General features: G+C 42.4%; 1 protein-coding gene across 2 annotated transcripts in view; it reads right to left on the reverse strand.

The window, feature by feature from the left end:
* EPHA5 (EPH receptor A5) overlaps positions 1-27445 on the reverse strand; it is a 609249-nt gene that overhangs the window by 45136 nt on the left and 536668 nt on the right. For both annotated transcript variants that reach the window (XM_030194566.1, XM_030194568.1), the window contains exon 12: positions 1946-2007. In XM_030194566.1, the coding sequence (XP_030050426.1) occupies positions 1946-2007 (62 nt within the window). The remainder of the gene's footprint in view (positions 1-1945; positions 2008-27445) is intronic.

Consider the following 27445-nt stretch of genomic DNA (forward strand, 5'->3'; position numbering starts at 1 on the left):
GCCTCAAAAAGGTGCCCCAACTGACCAGATGGCCACCGGAGGGAACGGGGGATGATCTCCCCTTACTCCCCCAGTGGTCACCAACCTCCTCCCACCCCAAAAAAAATAAAAAACTTTTTTTTGCCAGCTTCTATGCCAGCCTCAAATGTCATACCCAGCTCCATCACAGCACTATGCAGGTCCCTTGTGCAGTTTTTAGTGGGTGCAGTGCACTTCAGGCAGGTGGACCCAGGCCCATCGCCCCCTACCTGTTACACTTGTGGTGGCAAATGGGAGCCCTCCACCCCCCCCAAAAAAAACTCACTGTACCCATATGTAGGTGCCCCCCTTCATCCCTAAGGGCTATGGTAGTGGTGTACAGTTGTGGGTAGTGTGTTTTTTTTTGGGGGGGGGGGGTTTAGGGGGCTCAGCACCCAAGGTAAGGGAGCTATGCACCTGGGATCAATTTGTGAAGTCCACTGCAGTGCCCCCTAGGGTTCCTGGTTGGTGTCCTGGCATATGAGGGGGACCAGTGCACTACAAATGCTGGCTCCTCCCATGACCAAATGCCTACTGGTGTCTTGGTTTAAGGGATTTTTAACCTATCGGTCTTAAAGTTTCAGAGAGAAATATCTGAAAGTTGATCTTTGCCATCAGGAGTGCCCCAGGGCTCACCATTGTTGCCAGTCTTATTTAGGGCCCTGTTTACTAAGATGCTGTAGGCACGCTAACTTTTTAGAACATGCTAAAGATTAGCATGTACTAATGATAGAGACATACATTATATTCCCATACTATATATACTATATCAGCACTAACTGGCCCTAATTAGGATTTACATGCATATCGTATTCTACAATGGCATGGCTAGGGATGTTTTTAGGGCATTCCTAAATTTTATGCATATACATATAGAATTGCACTTAACAGTAGGTGCTTACAACTAGGCCTCCTCAACGCAGATCTAACTGCAGGCATCTATAGTTGGGTGCAGTTATGGGCTAAGGGTCAAATTCTATAAATGGCTCCTTAAAAATTGGTGCCGAAAATCCATGCGCTTAGCGCGATTCTATTCGCCCAAAGCTAGGCATAGTTTATAGAATATGCTAAGTGGCCATTCTTGCGACTAAAAATGTAGGTGCACACATTTAGGCCATCTAAAACCAGGTCTAAATACCTGTGCCTAACTTAGGCGCAGATCAGGTGTATTCAATAATAGTGTGCATAGTTTTTTTGAAACGCCCACAAGCCACCCATTCCATACCCATGGCCACACACCCTTTTCTATTCCATGCATTAGAATATATGCACACCATGTTATAGAATACGCCTAGAAAGTTGTACATCTAAATTCTAAAACCAATTAGTGATGCTAATTGGTTGTTAAGTGCCAATTATCAGCACTGATTGGGTTGTTAATCAATTACGTTGTGTGTGCAATCTGGCTGTATGGGCAAATTGGACACATAGCATTTAAGGCGCCATTTGTAGAATTTGGGGGTAAGCGTGAATCTATAAAGGATGAATACCCTTTACAGAATCATGCTAAGCAAGTTAAATTTTCAGCCCCAATTTTTAGGCGCTAGGTTAGAATTTGGCCCTAACTCAATAGTGCAGGAATGTCCACTATCTGCTGCTGACACTTTTCCTAAAAAAGCTTAGGAAAAAATCATTAGCGCACAGTCTAGCATGAACACTAGCCTAAACTAAAGCAGACTGCTTTAGCACATCCTGCATTAGGCTTTTATTGCTGTGCTAAGCGCACGTTACCACTTAATGCAGCTTAGTAAAAGGACCCCAAAGTGATTTAAGAGTTCAATTTTATTGGTGTTTTCATGCTAATAAAGGTTTCCTACAGCTGAATAATGGAGGAAAACTCACCATAACCACTGCAGAAAAGGCTGCTATTTTTTTTCTACATACAAAAAGTAAGTCTAAAAGAATAAAGCATAGAAGCAAAACATACCTTTAGAAAGGTATCGAGTGAACCGTTCTCCATGTATTCTGTCACTATCATCACTGGCTTGCCTGAAAAAGCACAGAACAGACTTTATAAAATTCTGGAACTTTAGCTGTCTAGAGAAATCAATTTCCTGCATATATTACAGCCACTTGCTTTAATGTGTTCATGTACAACAGATGACATTTGATAGAAAAGTGCAGTCAGCACGCTTATTAAAATCTGAAAGATCAGTCCTGGTTTTCATTTTGTGTTATTAAACTTGTCAGGATAGAAAATTTGCCACTATTTTTAACTATATTTCAAGAAAAGTATTGAATCTAAGTATTAGTACGGGACAACTTTACATGCACATTTCTGTATAGGCACTGTTATTAACATATTGTACTGGCGAGATTCAATAACTATTACGATGTAATGAAATTGTGTTACTATTAACTAATGAGCTAACCTGGATAACAAGCTTAGGGGTCCTTTTACTAAGTCGTGCTAAAAAGTGGCCGGCGGTAGTTTTAGCGTATGGGTTTTCCGGTGCGCTCCACCCACTTTTTAGCACGGCTCTAAAATGTGCGAATTTCTATTTCTGCCATTAATGGCAATGCACTCATTTCCAAACTATCTTGTGGCCATTACCACCTGAGCCCTTACCATCACCTATTTAGTAGGCAGTAAGAGCTCAGTAATCAGGCAGCGCATGGCAATGTGCCTGTGCTTCACGATCCCCTGCCCTCTGCGCTAGAAAATAAAAATTATTTTCTAATGTGGGAAATGGCGCAGGGCAAAAGTAGAACTACTGTAAGGTGCCTGGGAAAGCCCAATGGTAGTGCTGTTTTGCCTCACGCTACCCGTGCGGTAGCCCTACCATGCCTTTGTAAAAGGGCCCCTAACAGTCTGTTGACCAGAATAAGAAATATCATATTTTTAAAGGTGCATTTGTAAGTTTTTCTGTCAAATGTCATGATTTAGGTAACCACAGTAGCAACACTGGCATTTTCAGCGCTATGCAAAGCAGACCAATATGAGCTTGATGATCATTGATTAGTATGGTCTAAATCAGGGGCATAGCTATGTGGGGCCACAGGGGCATGGGCCCCCACAGATTAAGCCCTGGCCCCCTCTACAATTTACCCCTCCAGCCACTTCCCCCCCTGCAGCCACCCCCCGCCCCATCGCTGCATCAGGTACCTTGTTTACTGGCGTGGGTGCCCAACCCCCGCCAGCCGAAGAGTCTTCTTCAGCGCCGGTTGACTCTGACGCCTTCGTTGTGTGATAATCTGTTTCTGACGCCTTTTGTCCTGCACGGGGCTACATACAGGACATGCATGGCCAGAGTCAACCGGCGCTGAAAAAGACTCTTTGGCTGGCAGGAGTTGGGGACCCCCGCCAGCAAACCAGGTACCTGGCGGCGATGGGGGAGGGTTTTTGTGGTGGCGGTGGTGGCGGTGGTGGCGGCGGGGGGGTCCAAAGTGGTGTTGGGGGTTGTTGGCTAAACAGTGCCCCCCCACCTTGGGCTTTGGCCCCCCCTCCCGCCGAGGTCTGGCTACGCCCCTGGTCTAAATTCTTTAGCAACAACTTTGCCAAAGAAAAGACATGTCTCCATTTTAAAAGCATCTTGATGTGTCAATAGCTGCACTTACACGTGTAGCTCACATTCACATGCAAATAGTGCAATTTTAGGGGGTCTTTCACTAAAGATTATCTTGAATTATCTGCAGTAGGGCCCATTTTATTCCTGTGGGCTCTGCTGCAGATAATTCAAGCTAAGCTTTAGTAAAAGACCCCCTTAGAAATCCATTGTTTATGCATGGAGATGCACACCACACAGAGAGTTCAAGAGGGCATGGTGAGGGGTGTGTGATTTGGGTGGGACTTAGATGGGTCAAAAATCTACAAAAGTATTACTCATTTCACAAAGAGGACACGTCTATGAGAAAAAAAATAAAGAAGTACCAAGGGCTGTTCAAACATGGGATAGTCAGGAGTATTTTATTAGTAGACCCAACATGGACCATGTTTCAGCATCAAATGCCTGCATCAGGGGTCGATAAATAGATCTATATATCTGAAATAATATCACATAGAAAGCACGTAGCTCATATGGTCAGCAGACTGAGGCTGATAAAAGATATATTCTAGTGAAAGGCAGAAGCACGCCACAATAGACTGGTGTCCAGATTTTGGTGCCAAAATCTGGACATCAGTCTGTTGTGGCGCACTTCTGATGCTGAAACACAGTCTTTGTTGAGTCTACTAATAAAAGACTCCAGACTATCCCAAGCTTGAACGACCCTTGGTGCTTCTTGTTACTTCAATATTGTGTGTACTTTGACACTCTTCGGCTACTGTATTATGAGGAAAAATATTCATGAGAAGTTTTTACATCAGCTCAGCTCAAAGCCACAGTTATAACTTTGGTAAAGGGGAACGTTATGAATCACTTTGAAGCCTGGTCAGAGAAATTTATGAATGATAAAAGTAGAATAATCTGAAGATGTCAGCCTAGAAACTCAGTAGCAGAGCTGTTCATGAAAGATTCCCCAAGTTAGGTGTTCTTTTCCTGGGGTAAGTCAGTGCCAGAGATGCCACAGAGTCATTAATTACAACCGCTTAGGTGAGAAGGAGGCATGGCTAATGCTCAAGGAGATTTAGGGCCCATGATTACAAGTTTCCATTAGGAGCCCAAGCTTCCATCTAAAGGGTTTTATCTTTAATGTTCAAACTAGGATTATAGGGTGAGGACACTCAATTAGGGAAAAAGCTCCACGCTTGTAAATAAAGGAACATCACATGCACAAGAGTTCTTAGTATGTTCATGGTATGCTTTCCTCACGCACTATTTACTGTCAACTTGTTAATGCTAAAAATGTAAATGTTGCCTTCATTTAGGTGTTACCATAAACACTACCTCATACAATCACCCATACTAACTAGCCTGAGGTGAAGCATAAGAACATAGGAAAAGCCATGCTAAGGTCCATCAAGTCCAGCATCCTGTTTCCAACAGTGGCCAATCTGAGTCGCAAGTTCCCAGCTGCAGGTCTATTCATCATAGCTCATTTCTAAGAACGAGCAATGACTCTCCCAAGTCTACAAGGCTGCTATTTATTTATGGACTTTTCTTCCAGGAATTTGTGCAAATCTCTTTTGAACCCTGCTATGGGGTCGACACGGAAAACTACCATGGACAATATCAAACAGTTAACAAGCAGCCTGTGTACACATTGCCAGCTGCATGATGCAGAAAGGGGTATACCGTTAACAGTTATCTTGTGCAGTACACATGGGCACTCAGTATATTAAAATGAACGGCAATGGGGCCATCAGGTATTTCTCCACAATAGACAGAAGTAAACAGGGGATTTTAATGTGCACACAATGCAAGAAATTCACCGCCAGGTCCGTGACAGCACAGCAGGATTAACCAAGAGGATTTAATGCAAGTTTTGAAGATTTACTGCCAGTTTTTCTTTCTTTTTCTTCTGGGACCAAATATACAACTTTAAGAGACAGAATGGTTGTAACAGCTGTGTGTGGAGGCAACAGTCGCTTCACTGGAAGTACCAGCACACATCTGTACATGTTGTTCTAACATAAATATTAGCCTCATGATAAAAATTATTTGCAGATGTGTGCTGGTGCTTTTATTTACTTTGGACACGCATGCAGTGAAGCCACCCTTACCTCAGTTCTTTGTGTTCATGTGTCTGGCAGGCTTTCCTCGATTAGCGCACAAGTTTTGCATGCTTTAAATTAGCATCTCATTAGCTTACCACATTGCTGTGGAATATTTTCTCGCTAATCTCGCAGTAGAAGATGCACACTCAGCTATCAGCATGCGGTCGTACCGCTTGGTTTTCTGCATCGACCCCTATGTTAGTCAATGACCACCATTCCTCTAGCAACAGATTCCACAACCTGATTATGCGCTGCATGAAAAAAATCTGCTGGTTACCAACTTTATGGAGTGTCCATTTGTTTTTCTGCAGTTTAAAAGGCTAAACAACTGTTCTCTATTTAATCATTCTAGCCCAGTCATGATTTTCAAACATCTCAAGGATAAAGCTTTCAATGTGGACTACAGTTAAAACTTGTTATTTGATCACTAACTAATGCTAATTTAGCAAAGCTCCCATTTTATGCAATGGGACCTAGTTACTAATAACTGGGGTTAACAGTAAAATAACACATCTTAACCATAGCCCACATTGATAACTCCCCCCCCCCCCCCTTAATCATCCATTATTTAAGCTGAAGAGCTGTAATCCATGAGGATCTTCAAAGCACTTAGACTTACAAAGTTATGTGGAAGGGCATTTTCGATATGAGTCTAAGTCTAACTTTGGACGTAGGACGTTTTGCTAAAATCAGCCAAAATTCAAGTGGGAAATATAGCCATTTTCAAAACAGAAAATTTCAATTTTTTTGAAAATGTATATTCGCTAGATATTTTTGTGCTCTGTGCATTTATTTTTTTGGTCCATTTAAAAAAAAAAAAAAAAAGTCCAAGTGAAAAACGCACAAAATCAAGCCATTGTGATGATAGAGGAGCCAGCATTCTTAGTAGTCTGGTCACACAGACATCCCAGGAGAACAATGGGGCACCCTAAGGGGCACTGCAATGGACTTCAATAAATGCTCCCAGGTACACATCTCACCATTGCTCCCTTATCTTGTCTGCTGAACCCCCAAAACCCACTACCCCAACTGTACACCACTACAATAGCCCTTAGAGGTGAAGGGGACACCTATATGTGGGTACAGTGTGTTTCGGATGAGTTTTGGAGGGCTCACACTTTCCACCATATGTAACAGGTAGGGGGAGGTATGGGCCTGGGTCCACCTGTCTACAGTGAACTGCACCCACAACTAGACTACTCCAGGGACCTGCATGCTGCTCTAATGGACCTGAATATAACATCTGAGGCTGGCACTGAGGCTGGTAAGTAATGTTTTTAATCACATTTTTAGAGGGTAGGAGGAGGTTAGTGATCACTGGGGTAGTAAGGGGAGGTCATCCTTGATTCCCTCCAGTGGTCATTTAGGGCACCTTTTGTGACTTATTTATTAATAAAACAGGTCAAAGACCAAAACATCCAACTTATAGGCCTTGATGTTTTTGTTTTGTTCCATTATAGCAGAAAAACGTCCACTCAGATCCCGCCCTTAGCATGCCCCGACACGCCTCCTTGTGATTTGAATGCACTTCTGACGGAATTCGTAGAAAACCTCTAGAAATTGGTTTTGAAAATAACAATTTGGATGTTTTTGTGAGAAAAATGTATTAATGCAGATTTATGGCACTTTTTGGACGGTTTTCCTCTTTTAAAAATGAGCCCCATGATAGTAACCTATGGAACTTTGTTAATCTAACTGCTTTGAAAATAAGTCCCTTAGTCTGTCTTCATAAGGGAGGTGGTCTATCCACCTTATCAGTTTTGATGTGCTATTCTGAAACCTTTCTAGTCCTGCTATATCTTATTTGAGATGGGGTGCTAGAACTGCACACAATACTTGAGATGCATTCGCACAGTGACCTATTCACATTTAATGCTATTCTCAGTATTGCTCTCAATCCATTTTCCAAGAATCCCTAACATTATATTCTTCTTTTTTTTTTTTTAGCAGCTACAGCACACAGGGTTGAAATTTTCAATGTATTGTTTACAATGGCTCCATCATCTTTGTTTTGGGTCAGGACTCCTAAATCTGAACCCAGCATTTTGTACTTGTACTTGGGATTATTTTTTTTCACTAAGTACTCCACTTTACACTTACAACATTAATTTTCATCTGCCATTTAGATGTGTAGTCTCAAAAGAACCTTTTGCAAATCCTGCAGTCCTCTGCCTTTTTAATGACTTTCAAAAACTGTGTGTCATTCACAAATTTGGTCCTGTTCCATGCAGATAACTAACCTACTAGTCCTTTACTCTGTTTTTTGTCTTTTAACCAGTTTGTAGTCCACAAAAGGACATTGCCTCCTTTCATATGACAAACGTCTCGAGCAGTCTCTCATTTTATCCCATATAGCTATCCATCAAGACTGAAATTTTCCCTCTCCCCACAGCATCCTCTCCTAACCATCACATACCCTCCCCCCCCTGCATACCTACTCCCAGCAGCACCATCATTAACACACCTATCAAACTATCTGTACAACATGAAATCCTGCCTGGAACCATCAATTGCTCTGTCTCCCACCCTATACCATTGTACCCCTCTTCAAGTAAACCCCCTTTATCTCCATAGTTTCCCACCTCCTCTCATAGTTCTCCAGAATTTAACTTACCATTCCAGTGAGCCCTCTATCTACCTTTACAAAGGCAGCTACTCAAGGAATTCTGCTAGGACTACCTCTCCACTAGCACATGCCAAGAGGAAGGTGTGAAGGTGTTCACAGTGGACAACAGGAAACCACGTGGAACAGGTTCATATGGAAAAGTGGAGGGAGGACTACACCCTCAAGAGAAACTGTGCCTTGAAAGGAAATCTTGATATTTTGGGGATCCAAGTAACTAGTGATGCAGAGGGATTCAGCTGAGGGGGTTTAATGGCATGCCAGGAAGGAGTTATGGTGCTGCTAGGGGAGGGGTAGGAAGGGGTGGTGGTGATGCTGATCTTTATAAAGGTTGAAGGGGATCGAATGGCCTTGCTAAGGGCTCCTTTTCAAAGCCACACTAGTGATTTTGGCATGGCAAATGCAACATTCAGTTCCTATGTGCTTCGTCGCATTTGCCACGTCAGAATCACTAGTGCGAGACCTTTCACTTTGGCTGGTTAGCACATGGTACTTCCCAGCAGCCAGCAACAGCCATGCTAGTGAAAGTAAGCTTTATCGTGTCCTCAGTATAATTTATTTCACACCATATTACACTTCATTTTAATGTGCCCATAAAATTTTATTAGGTGGTACACTAAAACAGTTTGACAATGAGTTTTATTGTATACAGACCTAAGTTAGCAGAAAAATGTTTTTAGCATATATAAAAAACACATTAAAACTTCTTGAACCAAAATGGAAACTTAGGTGCAACATATTATGCTTTTCCAATGATACTGACCCAATTAAAATATTTCATATAATACAGAAGTACTATGCATGCTGGAAATCCTCAGTCAGCCTATTCAATTTGTTGATTCAAATTTTCTGTCATGTAAAGCCTTTTTATTTGTGTCTAAGAATCAAAAGAAAAGTGGAGTGGAGGGTTAGTGCAGTCCCTTGAGAACCAGCAGAACTGGGTTTAATTTTTGCTGCAGTTCCTTGTGACTCTGGACAAATCACTTAACCCTCCATTGCCCCACGTGTTCAAAAACAAAATCCTTAGATTGCGAGCTCACTAAGAAGAGAAAAAGTGCCTCAATAAAAGATGTAAACTACTCTGATTGTAGCCACCTAAAGACAGTACAAATTGATTGCTTTCTATACATCTCAGGACAATAGGAAGGCAGTCATGCCACTTAGCTCCAAAGATTTAGGGATCATTGTTAAGGGGGGCAGGAAAGGCTCCTGCTTTGTTAAAACTTGCTAAGTTGGCCGGCCACCAAAATTCAGTACCACTGACTTTGAGCTCTAACTGCCTAAGGGGGGGGGGGGGTCTTTTACTAAGAATTAGCGCATATTATCTGTCACAGAACCCATTTTATCCCATGGAACCTGCTGCAGATAACGAGCTAATCTTTAGTAAAAGAACCCATAGGTTAGAGTCAACCCAGGGGTGGAGCTGCTTCCTAATGGTTTAGTTGCAATATTCAGGGACCCTTTTACTAAGCCACACTAAAAAAAATGGTCGGCGCTGTTGTTAGTGGGTGGGTTTCCCGCATGTTGTGGCCACTGTAGTGCAGCGGTAAAATGGCTATTACTGTGGGAGTCCTTACCACCGCCTATTTTGTGGTTGCTAAGGGCTCCTGCACTAACCCCATGCTAATCGGGCAGCATGCGGCAATGTGCCTGTGCTACCTAATTAGCACAGGGCATGCCTACTCTCCACCCATTGACAGGGCTGCCGAGGGGGGAGGGGAAGGGGGGACAAAATTCCCCGGGCCCGGGCCTCCAAAGGGGGCCCAGCGCCGGGGTCAGGCCGCCGGCGCTGCAGTTCCTGGTCTCACCTGCCTGCCTCCTCGGCTCCGGGTCCCCTGCATTCGAAGCAGCAATCACAGATCGCCTCCCTTCAGGCCTTCCCTCTCTGTGTCCCGCCCTTGCGGAAACCGGAAGTTACATCAGACGAGGGCGGGACAAGGGAGGGAAGGCCAGAAGAGAGGCGATCTGTGACTGCCACCTTGAATGCAGGGGGTCCGGAGCCATGGAGGCAGGCAGGTGAGACCGTGGACTGCAGCGGGGGGGGGGGGGGGCAGTGATGGAGTGCGGCAGGGGGGCGGAGGCGGGGTAGCCTTGCCCCAGGCCCAGCCTAGTCTCTTGGCGGCCCTGCCCACTGACACAACTCCCACAGGTTTAGTGTTCACCGATTCCCACACTACCATGGAACATCTCTGCACATCCCACCACAGCTGTACTACCAGTTCGGCTCAAAGCCACAGTATCTGAGATTGTGTTAAGTGGTTCTGTTTCCAATGTTAAGGGCATTTTCATGGATTTTTCAAGCAACTGTACCATCAGTTTGGCTCATAGCAACAATGACCTTGCGTTGTCTACTGTCACTCCTATTTGAGTATGACCTGAAGAAGGAATGGGTGACAAGGCAAAGCTCATTTTATTTTGTTGCATGCACCCTGTAAGTCGTATACCTACAAACAAGACACAAAAGCAGAGAGCAGCAGATACAACTTGCTGCTTCAGCCTGTATTGCTCAAAGTATTTTTTTTCATGGAATCTGCAGTTCTACACCACACGACATGCCACGTTTCTTCAAATTAATATAGAAGACAAAAGGAGAAGTGGCAAATGCTATAGGTGACTCTCAGAAAGAGACCAAGACGTGACTTTATTCAGCACAAAACAGTGAGTACATTAACCTTAGTGTAGCACATCTACTGAATACCCTTGCTATAAATGTCACCACACTCCACTGCTTAGTCCCCTTCTTTGTTTCCTAGCTTTTATGAAGTTGCCAATCCACAAGAGAAGATTGATTTCTATCCTAAGACTTTATTTTACTCATAATTCATATAAGAGCTTTATCAAATAGTTTCAGAAAATCCACTTACACTACGTCAAGCTGCTCATCCTTATTCACCTGCTAGTTTATGCCTTCCAAAAATTCTAATAGATTAATAACACTTCTCATTATGTTCGCTTTAGTCATAAATCAAGTAATTCTATTCATAACAATTGGTAACCATATTTTATTTGGGTCTTTCTGTATTCTAACCCCTTACAATGAAAGCAGGACTGCGGAATAGGAAAAAGAAGATGCTTAGAATATCTAACTTATGAAGTAGCTATTAAGTAGTTATCCCTAAATTGTTTTTTTATTGACCATATTCCCAAATCGATCAAGAAAAAAAATCCATGTTCAATTTGACTGCCCTATCTCAGAACATTCTCGAAGAACTACCAAAATGAATGTCTCTAACACATAAATCAAAAGTAGGTATAGCCTCCGCAAGACAAATACATTTCTCAGCCCTTCTTTCATGCCTAAATCACTTTAATGTCAATTACATATAGTTTTTTTTTTAATATCTTATTTCTCAGTAGCTTGCACTGATGACAATCATAATTAATCTGGTTTTCTTTGGCACTTGTAATTGTGCTGAAATCTTATAAAAATATGTGATCTACTTTTTTTTAATTAAATCAATTTCTATTTGCTACCAAGCAGCATGAGCAAATGCGAAACTGTTAATCATATGGAAAGAAATGCCTTTATATCTTGGGGGGGGGGGGGGGGGGAGATCAATTATAAGTTGTGTTTGAGCATTATGAAAACTACAGATGACTTTCAGCAAAGGTAAATTTGATTTGACTATTTGATTTTGATTGCTCTCTCTCTCTCTCTTTGAAAAGTCTACCTCATCTAATGCTGTGTTTTAATTGCTAACAAGGCTACCCCCTATTGATATTTATATCATTGAAAGAGCATTTCTCTTTCGCTTCTCCTTTTCCAGTCCTAAGCAGAAACAATAAACAGTAGAACACTCACAACTAATTATATGGCAGCTAGAAAGTCTGCTTGCATTTATGTTCTCTTATAACCACAATGGGAATGACTGCAAATATTTCAGAAGGCCAAATGTACACTTGAAAAAGTCAAGAAGCACAACAAATGAACAAAAGCCTGGTCTTAAGAGGTGGAACTTTCTGAAGTCACAGATTACAAAGCAAAGAAGCTAAAAAGCTCAATTCTGGTCACCACATCTCAAAAAAGATATAGTGGAATTAGAAAAGGTGCAGAGAAGGGCGACAAAAATGATAAAGGGGATGGGACAACTTCCCTATGAGGAAAGGCTAAAGCGGCTAAGGCTCTTCAGCTTGGAGAAAAGGCGGCTGAGGGAAGATATGATAGAGTTCTATAAAATAATGCGTGGAGTTGAACGGGTAGATGTGAAGCATCTGTTTACGCTTTCCAAAAATACTAGGACTAGGGGGCATGTGATGAAGCTACAATGTAGTAAATTTAAAATGAATTGGAGAAAATGTTTCTTCACTCAACGTGTAATTAAACTCTGGAATTTGTTGCCAGAGAATGTGGTAAAAGCGGTTAGCTTAGCGGAGTTTAAAAAAGGTTTGGACAGCTTCCTAAAGGAAAAGTCCATAGACCATTATTAAATGGACTTGGGGAGAATCCACTATTTCTGGGATTAGCAGTATAATGTTTTGTACTTTTTTGGGATGTTGCCAGGTATTTGTGACCTGGATTGGCCGCTGTTGGAAACAGGATGATGGGCTTAATGAAACTTTGGTCTTTCCCAGTATGGCAATACTTATGTACTTATGTAAAAAGAGCATCCTTCACCCATGCAAATGTCTGTGCAAGACTTAGGAGGTGGATTTATGAAACATTGCTATGTGTAGAACTAGGTTACATATGTTTTTTGTTACATTTGTACCCCGCGCTTTCCCATTCATGGCAGGCTCAATACGGCTTACACGGGGCAATGGAGGGTTAAGTGACTTGCTCAGAGTCACAAGGAGCTGCCTGTGCCTGAAGTGGAAATCGAACTCAGTTCCTCAGTTCCCCAGGACCAAAGTCCACCATCCTAACCACTAGGCCACTCCTCCAGAAAATAATTTTATAAATATTGCCCCATATACATATCCTTATATTTCTTATATATGAATTTAAAGTGTGTCTTCTCAAGGGCAAAACTGGGTAGAGTTTAGTTTGTAATGAAATAATTGTATGAAATAATTGTATAAAGGTTTAACTATGTGCAGTCCAAAGAGGCATTTCTTTCTGGGCCTATTTTATAGCATGGAATGTGCTGGAGGCACAGCTGGGTGCAGTTTAGGTTTTATGAGTTAATTTTATAAAAAGTCATCTATGTGTAAAAGACACGTAAGCACTTACTCCTAGCCTATTTTATAAAGACACATAGAGAAAACTTTACTAGGCTGTGTTAAGCAGCTAATGAGGGATTTACTAGATGGTAGACATTAGCATGGGCCCACACTAATATCTACTGCGCTAAAAAGGCAGCCTGTGTGGTAAAAATACCAAATTAACTGCCTAACAGGGAGTGGGCAGGAGATGATTGTAGCATGGATGGGTGGAGGAGTGGCCAGCTATCACAGATAGTACATATGTCATTACCACATGCTATCATGATTGCTGATAGCACAGATGGACTTACCACCACCTCAAGAAGAGGAGCTAAGTGCAGCTGTGCTACCCACAATCCAGCAGCTTGCTTGCTAAGAGGTCCACAGTGGTGCTCCCTACCCCTTCCCATCCCCCCACCCAATATAACAAATTCACCCCCTCCCCACACCTGGGTATAGGCCAAGTCCCAGCTCTCCCTATCTGATCTCCACTCCCAAATGGCAAACCTCACCTGATATCAAAACTCAACCCTCTGTACATTAGTTACTCCCTCTAGAATCCAACTCTCCCCCATCCCCTAACACCTCAAGGACTTACCTGGTGGTCACCACTGGTGGATTCAGTGGGCCCTGGTAAGAGCAGTCCCTCCTATGCTCTTACTGAGGATTGTGCCAGGATCCAAAATGGTGTCAGTGATGCCCGAGCAGTGGTCTCCATGTTACTATTGCTAGTGCAATTTTGGATCCTGGCACAGTCCTGGGCAGGAGCAGAGGGGGACCATTCCCATATGAATCCCCTGAATCCATCAATGGTGACCCACAGATAAGTGCCAGGGGTGTCAGGAGGATAGGGGGAAGGTCAGCTTCTGGGGAGAAGTGCTATTGCACAGAGGGTTGGATTTGTCACTTGGGGGGGGGGGGTATGGATTGTGGGTTAAAAACTTGACTTTTACCACTGGGGGAGGGGGGTCATATCATTTTGTTTTCATTATTTTATTTTTTATTTATTGTAAACTATGTAGATATGTTTGATACATGTATATCAACTTCAATAATTTGAAACTTGATAAAACTTCTAATTTTTTACATCTAAATTGTAACAGAATTCCTCTGATATTCAAAGACATCTAACCAGCCAGAATCGGCACCTGGCCGGTTAAATGCCACGTAGTCGGCTATCAGTCAATATTCAGCGGGACATGGCTGGCCATGTCCTACTGAATATTGCCATTTAGCGCTAACCAGTTATATTGGGCAATATAACTGTCTATCTGCTGATTTTCGGCACACCACCACTTAACTTTAGTTGCCATATTTGGCCACGTGCAAGGCAGTCCTATCTTTGGCTGGTTTGATTGACTTTTACCAGCCAGTGCCGAATATCAGCTTGGCCGGTCAAAGTCAACCAGCCAAAAGTCAACTAGATATTTAATGCCAGTCACTGGAAATGGCCCATCATTGAATATCAGGTTTTAGCACCAACTGCAGGAGTTAGCCTGGCTAACTCCCACGATCTGAATACAGGCCTCAATTTGTGTAAATGACAGTATTCTGGAATTAACACAGATATTTGTGCATCCCTCCCAAACTCTGTCCATGTGAATGTCCATTTGCAATGTACAAGTGATCAAAGATTTGCAGAATAGTACATAGATGGAATAGTGTAATTTATTTATATGCCCACATACATGCATACATAAGTAGAATATTGGCATTTGTGTGCACTATTGATACCTAAATCCTTATAGAATTACCCCTGATAAATGTTTACCAAATCTATTAGAGAATTATATTCACAGCCATATAACTGTTTAGAGGTTCCCTCTGTACACCACAGTCAAAAACGCCATCACCAGAAATTGTGTCAGCTCAATAACTGGGCTATGACTCTGGAACTGCTAATTGCTCGAGCTTAGACTGTAAAGGGACCAAATGTACAAGAAATTTAAAACTTTCATTTTTCAAGACGCTTATACAAGGTAGAGAGATAGCAGAACTGCAAATAAATAAGAATCTGGATTATAGGGTGAAAGGTGGAAATGTTTTATAACAACTAACCCTGACACCGTCTCTACAATGGATTAGTCCCAGGCATTTCTTCTACCACAAATTGGTTGTCTACATGATCTTACACAAGTAGAATAGTTCTATCACAGAGAAAGGCATCCATTACACAATATGATTAATCAATTAAATTCACCTTGGCTTGAGAACACTCATAATTGTACTGTATCATAAAACCATACACATGTATCAGAGAAATGTGGGTAGCTAAGTGAAAGATTTAATATTCTTTCACATATATCTCTGACAGAAAACAGCTAAATAATTAGTGACAGGCGCAGTCCAAGCTATACATCCCAAGTTCTCATGTGACAACACTGTAAACATTTTCAGTTGCAACTGATTGCATAAACTCCGAAACAAGAAAGAACAAGCCTGAAAAAATCAAGATCATGGGGAAGACGGGAGAAATTCCACAAAATCCAATATATTATCCATTGTTAGATATACTCACGGACCAAATAATGCAGATTTGTAGTGCAGTTAGTCGTGGATTAAGAACGCTTTTCTGCCAATTCATAGTAGGTTTTCCTACGAACAGAGGATATATGCAGCAAGATCTCCATGGGAGCAAATCACTTCTTATTTCCCATTTGACTGTAAGTTTCGGGACAGACACCTGTGTCTTCATATAGTTTGCTATAACATGTTCTGCATTAGTTTATTCTACAGGGGGATGGGATTTGATATACCGCCTTTCTATGGTAACAGTTAAAGCAGTTTACATATTATATACAGCTACTCATTTTTGTACCTGTGGCAATGGAGGGTTACGTGACCTGCCCAGATTTACAAGGAGCTGTAGTGGGAATCAAACCTGGTTCCCCAGGTTCTCAGGCTACAGTAGTGGCGTAAGCCACAGGTGAGCCTGTGTGGGCCAGGGCCCACCCATTTAGGGCTCAGGCCCACCCAACAGTAGCACACGTTTAGTGGCAGCTGGTGGGGATCCCAAGCTCGGCCAGCTGAAGACTTCCCCCTGATGGTAACGAAAACGCTACTCTCTACGATACCAGCACCTGCACATGCTCATTTTCAGTGCACACCTGCTGCAGACTGCCAAGATGGAAAGAAGCATTTTCTCACCAGCTGAGATATTGTTTTGGTGGTAGTTGTTGGGGGGGGGGGGGGGGGAGAGAACACTTGGTGCCCACCTACTTTTTGCCTAGGCCCACCCAAAATCTGTTATCTGGCTATGCCCTGGAGAGGGAGTCTTCAAGAGGGCATATTCTGGGGGGGGGGGGGGGGGGGGGCAGAGGCCATCTGTTGTTTCTGATAACTATTGTTCCAGAGTCTGCTGCCGCAAGAATCTACTGTATGATTTTTTTTTTCTGTTTTTCCAGCCCCGGATTATATGCCATTACTCTTGGTACTTGCTTGGTGGTTTTCCTTTCTACAGTAGGTTTGCCCAAAACAAAGCTACAATACAATTGCACAGAACTAAAATCATACATCACGGAGAAGAAAGAGAACTTCTTCATAGACGAGTAGAACTCTTCATGATTGACCTTTTATTCAAGTTATTAAAAGATCAACTTAAATAAAAAGGCTTTTGAAGTTAAATGGTGAACAGTTGAAAAGACTGAACAGGGATTTGGGTTTCAAATTTACCAGTAGACATAAAAAGTGGAATTCTGTATCATTAGTGTTACCTTTGCATGTGCATTATAGGTATAAATGTTCAGAATACTAGCATGCCACTTATGTGCTATTCTGTAAAAACGTGTGTATCTTGTATAGCATGTATGTGAAAGGGGTATACACAAAAGAGGAGCATGGGGTGGGGAGGACCCTAAATTACTTGCATTGTGTATAGAATACTGTATGTGCACTAACACACCAGGTCTATGGCTTAAATGTTAGGTACCTTAATATCCAGTTATACTTAAGTCATTCTTTGTACTGATATCTATCTGGCCATTATTCAAAACTAACTCAAAGCTGTCTACGTTGGGGCAATTTTTGGGTGAAGACAGCACTTGACAGCTTAAGTCCTGATATTCAGCCCTTAAGCGGGCCAGATTTAGTACATAAATGGGACCGCATAAATATCTGTCCTGTCTGTGATGAGAGCTATAGAAGTGTAGTGTTACAATTTAACTTAAAGGGGTATACTTTGAGACTTTTTGGATGGCAAGATGGCGTCCGAGTAGGAGGTGAGAGAAGCAGCTCCACCGACCCACTTTCCTTTTCCTGCTTACCTTAACTTCCTTATTGAAATTTATACCTAAAAGAAGGGGCAGACAGAGGGTTTCCTCAGCACCCTCAATGCAACCTCATCTGGGTCCGATGGATCACTTCACCACCCGAGCAGGAGGAACAGGGCAGAACGCTTCGCTGCAGGGAGGGACGGTGAGAGGTGAACCGCTCTCCCCGCTAGAAGGAGACATCACACTGAGCCCTGAAATGCAGAGTCCTCCTGTGATGCCGGCAACGCTGCAAAGTGGATGTCCCAGATCGTTAAGACCCGAAGTGGGGGAAACTGATCTGGGAGCAGGGGCAGACATTAGCAGTAGAGTGCCGAGTCCAATGCCACAGGAGTGCGACGCTGTGAATGCCACAGGAGGTGAAGGAATTGCAATGGAAGGGAGAGAGCCTGAGCCTAGGGGAGAGATTCAGGAAGTGAATCTGTTACAAACAAAGGTTCTAACGACAGAAAAGCCAGAAGTAATTACCTTGGGAAACATATGGGACGCCCTAGTGAGTCTGGAAGACTCTTTTACTCAAAAAATTACCTCTGCTTTAAAGCCTATTCAAACCTTTTCTGATAAAATTGAAGTAATGGAAAAACAAATTCAACAAACTAAAGTGTTTGAACAGTCTATTAAAACAGAAACTGACAAGATTAGAGATCGCCAAGTGGCACTAATGAAAGAAAATGTACTTTTGCAAAGAAAAATAGAAAATGTAGAAAATAAACAACGGATGAAAACTTTAAGACATAAATTTTCCTAAAGTGCCATCAGTGGCCCCATTGCTAACCTTTAAGAGATACCTCACAGAAGTTTTGAAAATATCTGATCAATTATATCCGCCAATCTCAAGGATTTACTATTTAGCGCCTTATACTAAGCAATCTACAGATCAAGTGTTAACAGCAGGATCAGAAATACCATTTGAGGAGTTAAATTTAAACTTTTCTCAAACAATAGAAAATGAACTATTAGGCATACAAGCAGCTACCTTGATAGTGGACTTTGAGTTACAGCCTGATCGAGATTGGATCTTAAAGACCTTTTTTTCTCACCGAGAGGATACGTTTCTTAATTGTAAAGTTAAGATATTTCCAGATGTATCTAAACGGACACAGAAAAGGTGTCAATCCTTTTTGAAATTGCATAATCATGTCCTCCAATTAGGAGGAATCTTCTGGTTAAATTTCCCTTGTAAATGCGTGTTAAAATTGCAATCTGTTAAGTATGTATTCTATGAGAGTGAACATTCGCAGACCTTTTTGGACTCTAAACAAGGCCCGGCTGTATCCTCACCGATAGCAAACCCCTTAATATCTACTCCGTAAGAATTATAAGCACGGGTGGTATACCCCTACTATTTTCCTGGCATTAAGTATTATAACTTTGAATTGTGTCTTGCCCTTATTGTGGACTTGAGATGTATATGTCATTTGAGAAAATTTAGTTATTTGCGAAATTTTTGAGTTATAACAGGTGACATTATTCTTTCTGTACAAGATTGTTTCTTGTGAATTATTTTGAAATTAATAAATAAATATTAAAAAAGGGGTATACTTTGGTATTAACCCCTTTTAGATTTTAACCCTGACAAAGCCTGAGGTTTTGAAACCTGCACATCTAGCGGGAGTGAATAGCCCTCTTCCACAACTCTAATATTTGCCAGTTCATGGCGGTTTTCTCTTTCAATTCTTCCCCAAGCTCATCTCCCAAACCCCAGCCTATGTGTGAAGTTAGCCTATAGTTGAACGTAACTTGAAGCATGTGAAAGCCTGATGGGTAAAATGTCAAATTATACATGTACTGCTATTTTAAAATATAGAATATACACATGCCTTAAAAATCAAACAACACCATACCCAGAACACCTTCATAGGAGACAGCTCTGTGGGCGTTGTGGGTGCTTGAGCACCTCCAATATCAGGCAAACTTTGATTGTGTCTGGGGAGGGCTAACTTGCATTGGGTTTAGCATCCGTAACTATTTTGAAAAGTTGGCTCCTTCAAATCTGTGTGTACGGTTTTTTCAAAATCAGCTTTTTATACATGTAAATGGTGCCTAACCTTAATCACGTCCTACACTGTGGATCGTAGTGTATATTTCCTGTATTAAACCATGAGGTATACAAGACACAGAGTTATATTAATTTTATTTGAGGTTTTTTTTTTCACAAATATTTTATAGTTGATCTTTTAAAGTCAGGAAGCTAGTGAACGTTTTCAAAGCCAGCACTGCACCTTTTACCAATTCTTTGATTTGCATAAGGCAGTGCTAGTCACTGATAGTCCTCAAGGACCGCAAACAGTTCAGGTTTTCAGAATATTCCTAATGAATATGCATGAGACAGATTTACATTTAACGAAGGTAGTATGCGTGCAAATGATCTAATGCATATTCACTGAGGACATTCTGAGAACTCAAGTCACTTACAGCTATTGGAGTCCCTCAATAAATATGATACTAGCATATGGTACGAGCAACTTAAATAGAAGAAAGACCGTTGTTAGATTTTAATCATGTGCCATGAAGCCTATGCAGACCAGATTGCTATTTATAGTATCACTGATTCAACAAAAGATTTGAAAAATGGCTGGAACGTGAGTTCTTTGTCCTTAACATTGGAAAGTAATGCTACAGAAAGGGTAACTTCTCACTGTAGCTCTAAAAGCCCTGAAGAATACCACAGGGCTCCTCTTTAGATCAGCTTCAGTTCCATCAAAAGCTAGATGGGAAGATTTAACTGCACTTAGGTTTCATTATCTCTGTGCTGCTGGTTGAAAGTAATTGTTGAATAAATTAGCATCAGATCAAAAAGCATGAAATTAAGGACACAAATAAAGTGAGTTTCAACATGGTAAATTAAAAGCAAGTAACCACCTATGTAAACTGAATGGTGACAGTTACCTTTTCCAACGCAAAATTACAATTTCAATTTACACAGCTCTAACCACATAAAGTAATTCAAGACAACACCAGACATCTATTTTTAGCTTTTAAGCTCATGAAATCAAGCAAAGTGGCAATCAAGGACAATAAAGAAAATGTTCTACAATACGTGATAAAGCACATTACTATGTGCAGTGGAATGTGCAGAACTTGTTATGATAACACTGAAAATGAAGTTACTTACTTGCAGCAGGTGTTTTCCATTCCAAGGACAGACAAACTTAAATCCTTTCCAATGGGTGATGTCATCAATGAAGTCAGGCATATGAAGCAGCACCCTGACAATTCATTCTAGAAGCTTTGGGACCTCCTCAGTCTATTACTAGCTAGAGGAACACAATTCTGGGGATGTAAGTACTGCTGTCCTCGGAGAACACATTCTACAGGTAAGTAACATGGGGGTCCTTTTACTAAGGTGTGCTGAAAAATGGCCTGCGTTTGTGTAGACACGTGTATTGGACGCGCACAGGACCATTTTTCAGCGCACCTGCAAAAAGGCCTTTTTTTTTTTTTTTTGCTGAAAATGGACGTGCGGCAAAATAAAAATTAGTGCATGACCATTTTGGGCCTGAGACCTTACCACTATCCATTGACTTAACGGTAAAGTCTCACGCGTTAACCAGATGGTAATCGTCAGTGTGCGTACACTGCCGATTAGCGCCACGTGGTAGAACATAAAAAATATTTTCTTCTGTGCGTATTGGCCGCATGTAAAAATGGGGCATGGGGTAGCCGGGCAGCAATTCCAAATTGATGCACGTAGGCGCCTACACGCTTTAGTAAAAGAGCCCCTTGTTTTCTTTAGGGGGGAATAAATGATGGGAGGACTATTGGAATCATAACTATATTCAAAAAAGAGAAATAGTCTCCCTGGGTATAATCGAAAGCTGATTTTGGGCGTTTCCAACTGCAATCCGTCGCGGAAACGGGTAAAGTTGATGGGGGCGTGTTGGAGGCATGGTGAAGGCGGAACTGGGGCGTGGTTATCGGCCGAGGAGAGATGGGCGTCTTTAGCTGATAATCAAAAAAAAAAAAGGCGTTTTTACCGTGATTTTGGGTCACTTTTATTTTACCCTTTTTTTTCATGAACAGGTCCCAAAAAAGTGCCCCAACTGACCAGATGACCACTGGAGAGAATCAGGGATGACCTCCCCAGACTCCCCCAGTGGTCACTAACCCCCTCCCACCAAAAAGACCCCACTTTAAAAACTTTTTTTCCAGCCTGTATGGCAGCCTCAAATGCCGTACCCACCTCCATGACAGCAGAATGTGTTCTATCCTGTGACAGCCTTTCCCTGGTTCTGATGTGGCTCTCGGGTGAGTGTGACACTTTTTCTGTTATGCGCACTGCATAGTCACATCAGCAATGCATTGTGGTGAGTGTAGGTATTGGGCTCCGTGATTCCACTAGCTTGTGTTACATGCTCACGATGTTGGTAGTTGGTAGGCTCTACTCCCATGGTGCTTTTCCCCCTGCTTACTGGGTCAGAGTGTGCCCTGTTTTGTTTCCGGTAGTCCATGAGGTAGTGGCTATTTTTGTAAGCCAGTTTTAGATCCCTTTCACATGTTAGCCACTTTACAGAACTTAGTTCTTACCTTGAATGCGGCTGAAAGAGGGCATTGTACAGCATTCTGCCAGTTTGGACCTACTGCTCATCTCAGTACCAGGGACACTCGTTGCCAGTGGGGCACAACCTCTGATCTGCAGTTAACTGTGAGTAAGCGTGCTTATTCCAATAAAGGACGTTTTCGGAGAGATTAGTCTTCAGGTGTCAACTGGTGTGCTAGTGGTATATAGCAGCAACAAGTCCTAGAGGCCTGCGTGTATGCAGGTCCCTGGAGCACTTTTTGTGGGTACCGCCGTGCACTTCAGTCAGGTGGACTCAGGCCCATCTCCCCCTACCTGTAACACTTGTGCTGGTAAATGGGAGGTCTCCAAAACCCACTGTACCCACATGTAGGTGCCCCCTTCACGCCTAAGAGCTATGGTAGTGTTGTACATTTGTGGGTTTTGGGGGAGGGGTTGGGTGCTCAACACCCATGGTAAGGGAGCTATGCATGTGGGAGCGTTGTCTGAAGTCCACCGCACTGACCTCTAGGGTGCCCAGTTGGTGTCCTGGCATGTCAGGGGGGCGAGTGTACTACCAATCGTTGCCCCTCCCACGACCAAATGGCTCGGATTAGGATGTTTTTGAGCTGGGCATTTTTAGTTTCCATTATCGCTAAAAAAAACAAACGTCCAGCTGAAAAACGTCCATTTTTTCGAAAATACGGTCTGTCCTGCCTCTTCACGTACCCATTTTCAGACGTAGACGCCCATGGAGATAGGTGTTCGTGTTCGATTATGCCCCTCAATGGAGCTCACTCTGGGGTACTTTTACAAAGGCTCGCTAGTGTTTTTAGCATGTGCTAAAAATAAACATGCACTAAACATTAGAGACACCTATATATTTCTATGGGATCTCTAGCGTTCAGTGCATGCTAATCATTAGCACACACTAAAACCACTAGCGCACCTCTGTAAAAGACCCCCTCTGTCTGCTAATATGTCATCAGAAGTGCGATCTTCCAGGTAAGGAAGCTCAAGTGTAAGATACCTCATGGCTCAAAAAACAGCTTTCTTCAGCTGAATAAGAACAACATTGAGGTCCCATGGGATATACCAGTAGTACTAAAGAAAAAAAAACTGTCCCAAAGAAATACAATAAAGAACTACCCCCCCCAAAACAAACATATACAACCATATCAACATCTGAAACACATTAAAAATTGGACAAAAAGATCTCAGTGAAAAACCACAAGGGTTCATAAGGGCCACTATCAATCATCATTCTTGGATGGGTCTTGGTAGAGCACTCCAAAGTTGACTACCCAAAAAGGAGAAACTTGATGCATAGAAGGTTTTGTTTTTTTCCATAGAAATTATCCAAATCATAAGGGGATATGCTCTTCTTGCAATAATGTCTCATAAATTTGTTTAAATATTTTAACATTACAAAAACAAAATTTAATAACAAAACATTTATCTGTTAGATTAGTTGGGAATATCCACATAATCTATATACCTTAATCCCAATGGGGTCCCCGTTAGGATTCAACAAGCTTCTTCAGGAGAATAAAACCCTCAGTCCTACATCTTCCTGGCCTTCATTCTTTAACACATTCTGTCTTGGTGCTATGGACCTGGCTTTGCTGAAACACTTCCTGAGATAACATTCTCAGTACTTACTGTATGTCCTATACCATCCATCCATGCTTCTTTTTTCTCCATCTCCTTTCCCTTTGCCTCCTGGTTGTTCAATCCCCATCACATGAAGCACTCCTCCCTCTTGCCTCACCCCTTAACCTAGGCTTCTAAAGGACCTTCTCACTGTGCCTTATTAAACTAATTCCATGCTTGGTTGGAAGGGTTCCAGGGGGTACCTGCTAGCTTCCCATTTCTACTTCCCTAGTACTTTTTTTCCCTGAGACTTGGGAAGTTAATGTGCTAGGGAAGTGCTTCTCATCCCAGTCCTCGGGGGCACATCCAGCCAGTCAGGTTTTCAGGATATTCACAATCAATATGTTTGAGACAGATTTGCATGTACTGCCTCCCTGGTATGCAAATCTATTTCATGCATACTCATTGTGGATATCCTGAAAACCTGACTGGCTGGATGTGCCCCGAGGACTAGGTAGAGAAGTACTGTGCCAGGGTTAGTTGCTGGGTCAGTTGGCTTTCTCCAGGTTTTCCTCTAGCCTGGTTGAACTGACCTCAAAGTCCATGGGTTCATGAGGCCTACAAGTCTCATGACTTGTAGTTCTCCCTTTCTTAAAGGCCAATCCACCATTCCTAGGTTGCTTGGCAATAAGCTGGAGATGAATACCACAGTGCTAGAGTCTTCTTCTCCGTCATGACAAGGGCACAGCAGTGCCTTGCTACAGTGGACACCTTGCAATGACTGCTAAGCATGTTATGAACACTTGAGGCAGTAGTATGAGGCCAAATTGCAGAATGAAGTACTGGTAGCGAAGTGTTCCTATAATGATACTTCATACATAAACATTCAAATCATCTTCAAAGGCTTGGATCTTTCAACAAGCTTCCCCTACCCCCTTAAGTTGAGTGCATTTGTTTTTTTTTTCACTGTGACTTGTCATGTTAACTCCCGTTTCCCTTCCCCCCTTCTCCCTTTTAGTTTTTTTGTTGTTCTGATCTTCTGTCAAATGTATGGCTACTCTATTCTTTCCTATCAATTATTATAGTTCCATTTCTACCTGTTCCATGTTTAATTTTAGTATTATACACCGCTTTGAACTGCTAGTTAGCAAAAGTGGTATAGCAAGTCTAAATAAATAAATAAATAAATAAATGGTTTGTTGCTTTTGTATGTGAATGTGAACATCCTTTAGATACAAAGAGCACAGCCAGTCCTCTCTTTGAAGAAGTGTATGATGGACACCATTTTGAACTTCTATTTAGATATTTGCTCAGGGCCCTTAGATCTAGGATTGGATGGAATCCTCTTTCCCATGGTGGAATGGGTTTGACTGCATTGGCCTTTAAGAGTGAAAAGAGTTCCTTTGTAAGTATTTCTTAATGCTGGGAGTTTAATTGTGATGCTTTTAGTGGGAAATTTGGAGATCAGTCTATTAACTGAAAATGGTATTCTGTCCAGACTATTTTTGGAATCCACTTGTCTGAGCTTAAGGAACCCATCTATGTGCAAAAAATTCAGCCTTCCTCCTACAGGTAGGGTGTCTGGACATGAATACATGGACTGAAAATGTATTCTCTTGGCAGCAGACAAAAACCCTGTCCCTGATTTTGGCAGTGATTCAAAGTGAATGGGCTGTGTTGGCATAAGCACATGGCACCCGCTAGTGAGGCTCAGTAAATAGGGTAGGTAAATGATGGCAGATAAATGCCTGCACAGTCCAATTGGCCTGCCTGACAAGATGACCAAAGCTGCATCCGCTTTTCTGTGCAGGTTATAGTTATTCATTGTTAAACACTGGTTGGCAATTTACCATGTAGAAATATGGGCACAGGTCAGTACCCCAGCGCAGGTCGAGAAGGGCAGAGGCTGACAAGCTACTCTGGAATTTATCAGAGATTGAGAAGCTCGTGTACATTCAGGAATTTATGGCCTATTCCCTTACCATTTTGAAGTCCACCACCTCTACCAGAAGGGCATTCCAGGCATCCATTACCCTTTCCTGACATTTCTTTTAAGTCTACTGCCCTGCAGCCTCAACTTATGTCCTCTAGTTCTACCACTTCCATTTCTCCGGAAGAGATCGGTATGTATAATAATTCCTTCCAAGTACTTAAATGTCTGCATCATATCTCTTCTATCTCTCCTTTCCTTTAGTGAATATATATTCAGGTGAAAACCCTGTATTATTTTTAATAATATCCTTTGAACCACCTCAAGCCTTGAGAGATGTGGAAGGGGCATTTTTGAAAGGGATGTCCAAGTTTTGATTTGGATGTCCTCGCAAAATGTCCCGTATTTTCGAAACAAGATGGACATCCATCTTTCATTTTGAAAATACCATCAGGGACGTCCAAATCTTTAAATTTGGTTGTCCCTAGACATGGACGTTTCTAATTTTTTGGCAATAATCGAAACCAAGGACATCCAATCTCAAAACGACCAAATGCAAGCCATTTGGTCATGGGATGAGCCAGCATTTCTAGTGCACTGGTCCCCCTGACATGCCAGGACACCAACTGGGCACCCTAGGGGGCACTGTAGTGGACCTCATAAATTGCTCCCAGGTACATAACTCCCTTACCTTGTGTGCTGAGCCCCCCAAAACCCACTACCCACAACTCTACATCACTATCATAGCCCTTACGGGTGAAGGGGGGCACCTAGACATGGGTACATTGAGTTTGTGGTGGGTTTTGGAGGGCTCGTTGTTTCCTCCACAAACGTAATAGGTAGGGGGGTGGGGCTGGGTCAGCCTGTCTGAAGTGCACTGCACCCACTAAAACTGCTCCAGGGACCTGCATACTGCTGTGACGGACCTGAGTATGACATATGAGGCTGGCACAAAATATTTTGAAAGATGTTTTTTGAGGGTGGGAAGGGGTTAGTGACCACTGGGGGAGTAATGGGAGGTCATCCTCGATTCTCTTCGGTGGTCATCTGGTCAGTTCGGGCACCTTTTTGTGCCTTAGTTGTAGGAAAAACAGGCCCAGATGAAAACGTCCAAGTGCTCGTCAGGGACGTCCTTTTTTTCAATTATGGATCAAGGATGTCCAAGTGTTAGGCACGCTCAAGTTCCGCCTTCGCTACACCTCCAACACGCCCCCATGAACTTTGGCCATCCCTGAGACGAAGTGCAGTTGGGGACGTCCAAAATCGGCTTTCGATTATACTGATTTGGATGACCCTGGGAGAAGGACATCCATCTTCCGATTTGTGTCAAAAGTTGGGCATCTTTCTCTTTCAAAAATGAGCCCAATGGCCTCAAAAGTGAACACAATACTCCAAGAGGTGCCTCACTAAAAACTTGCATGAACTGAAAAAGAACAGCCTAAGCCATCTCCTATATAAAATCAGTGAAAAAGAGAAAGTCTGGAGGGGATTTGTGCCTGTCATATGGTTGAGAGAGATCTGAAGAGAGACCATTAAAACCTTTCCTTCTGATTCCCAGGGGCGCTCAAAGTCAGCTGGCAAAGTCTCAGTTTCTGCCTGTCTTGCACTACTAACTGTATGATATGGATGTGAATTTGTTTGAAAACACATGGGGAAATGTCAAACGACATGAAGACTGCTCATCCTCCATGACATCAGAGGGGGTGTGACTGCCTTCACAGATCCAAGAACCCAGTTCCAATACACTCTAAGTAACTCAGGAAGGTGTGGGCACTTC

The sequence above is a fragment of the Microcaecilia unicolor genome, chromosome 2 (assembly GCF_901765095.1).
Source record: "Microcaecilia unicolor chromosome 2, aMicUni1.1, whole genome shotgun sequence".
Lineage (NCBI taxonomy): Eukaryota > Metazoa > Chordata > Amphibia > Gymnophiona > Siphonopidae > Microcaecilia > Microcaecilia unicolor.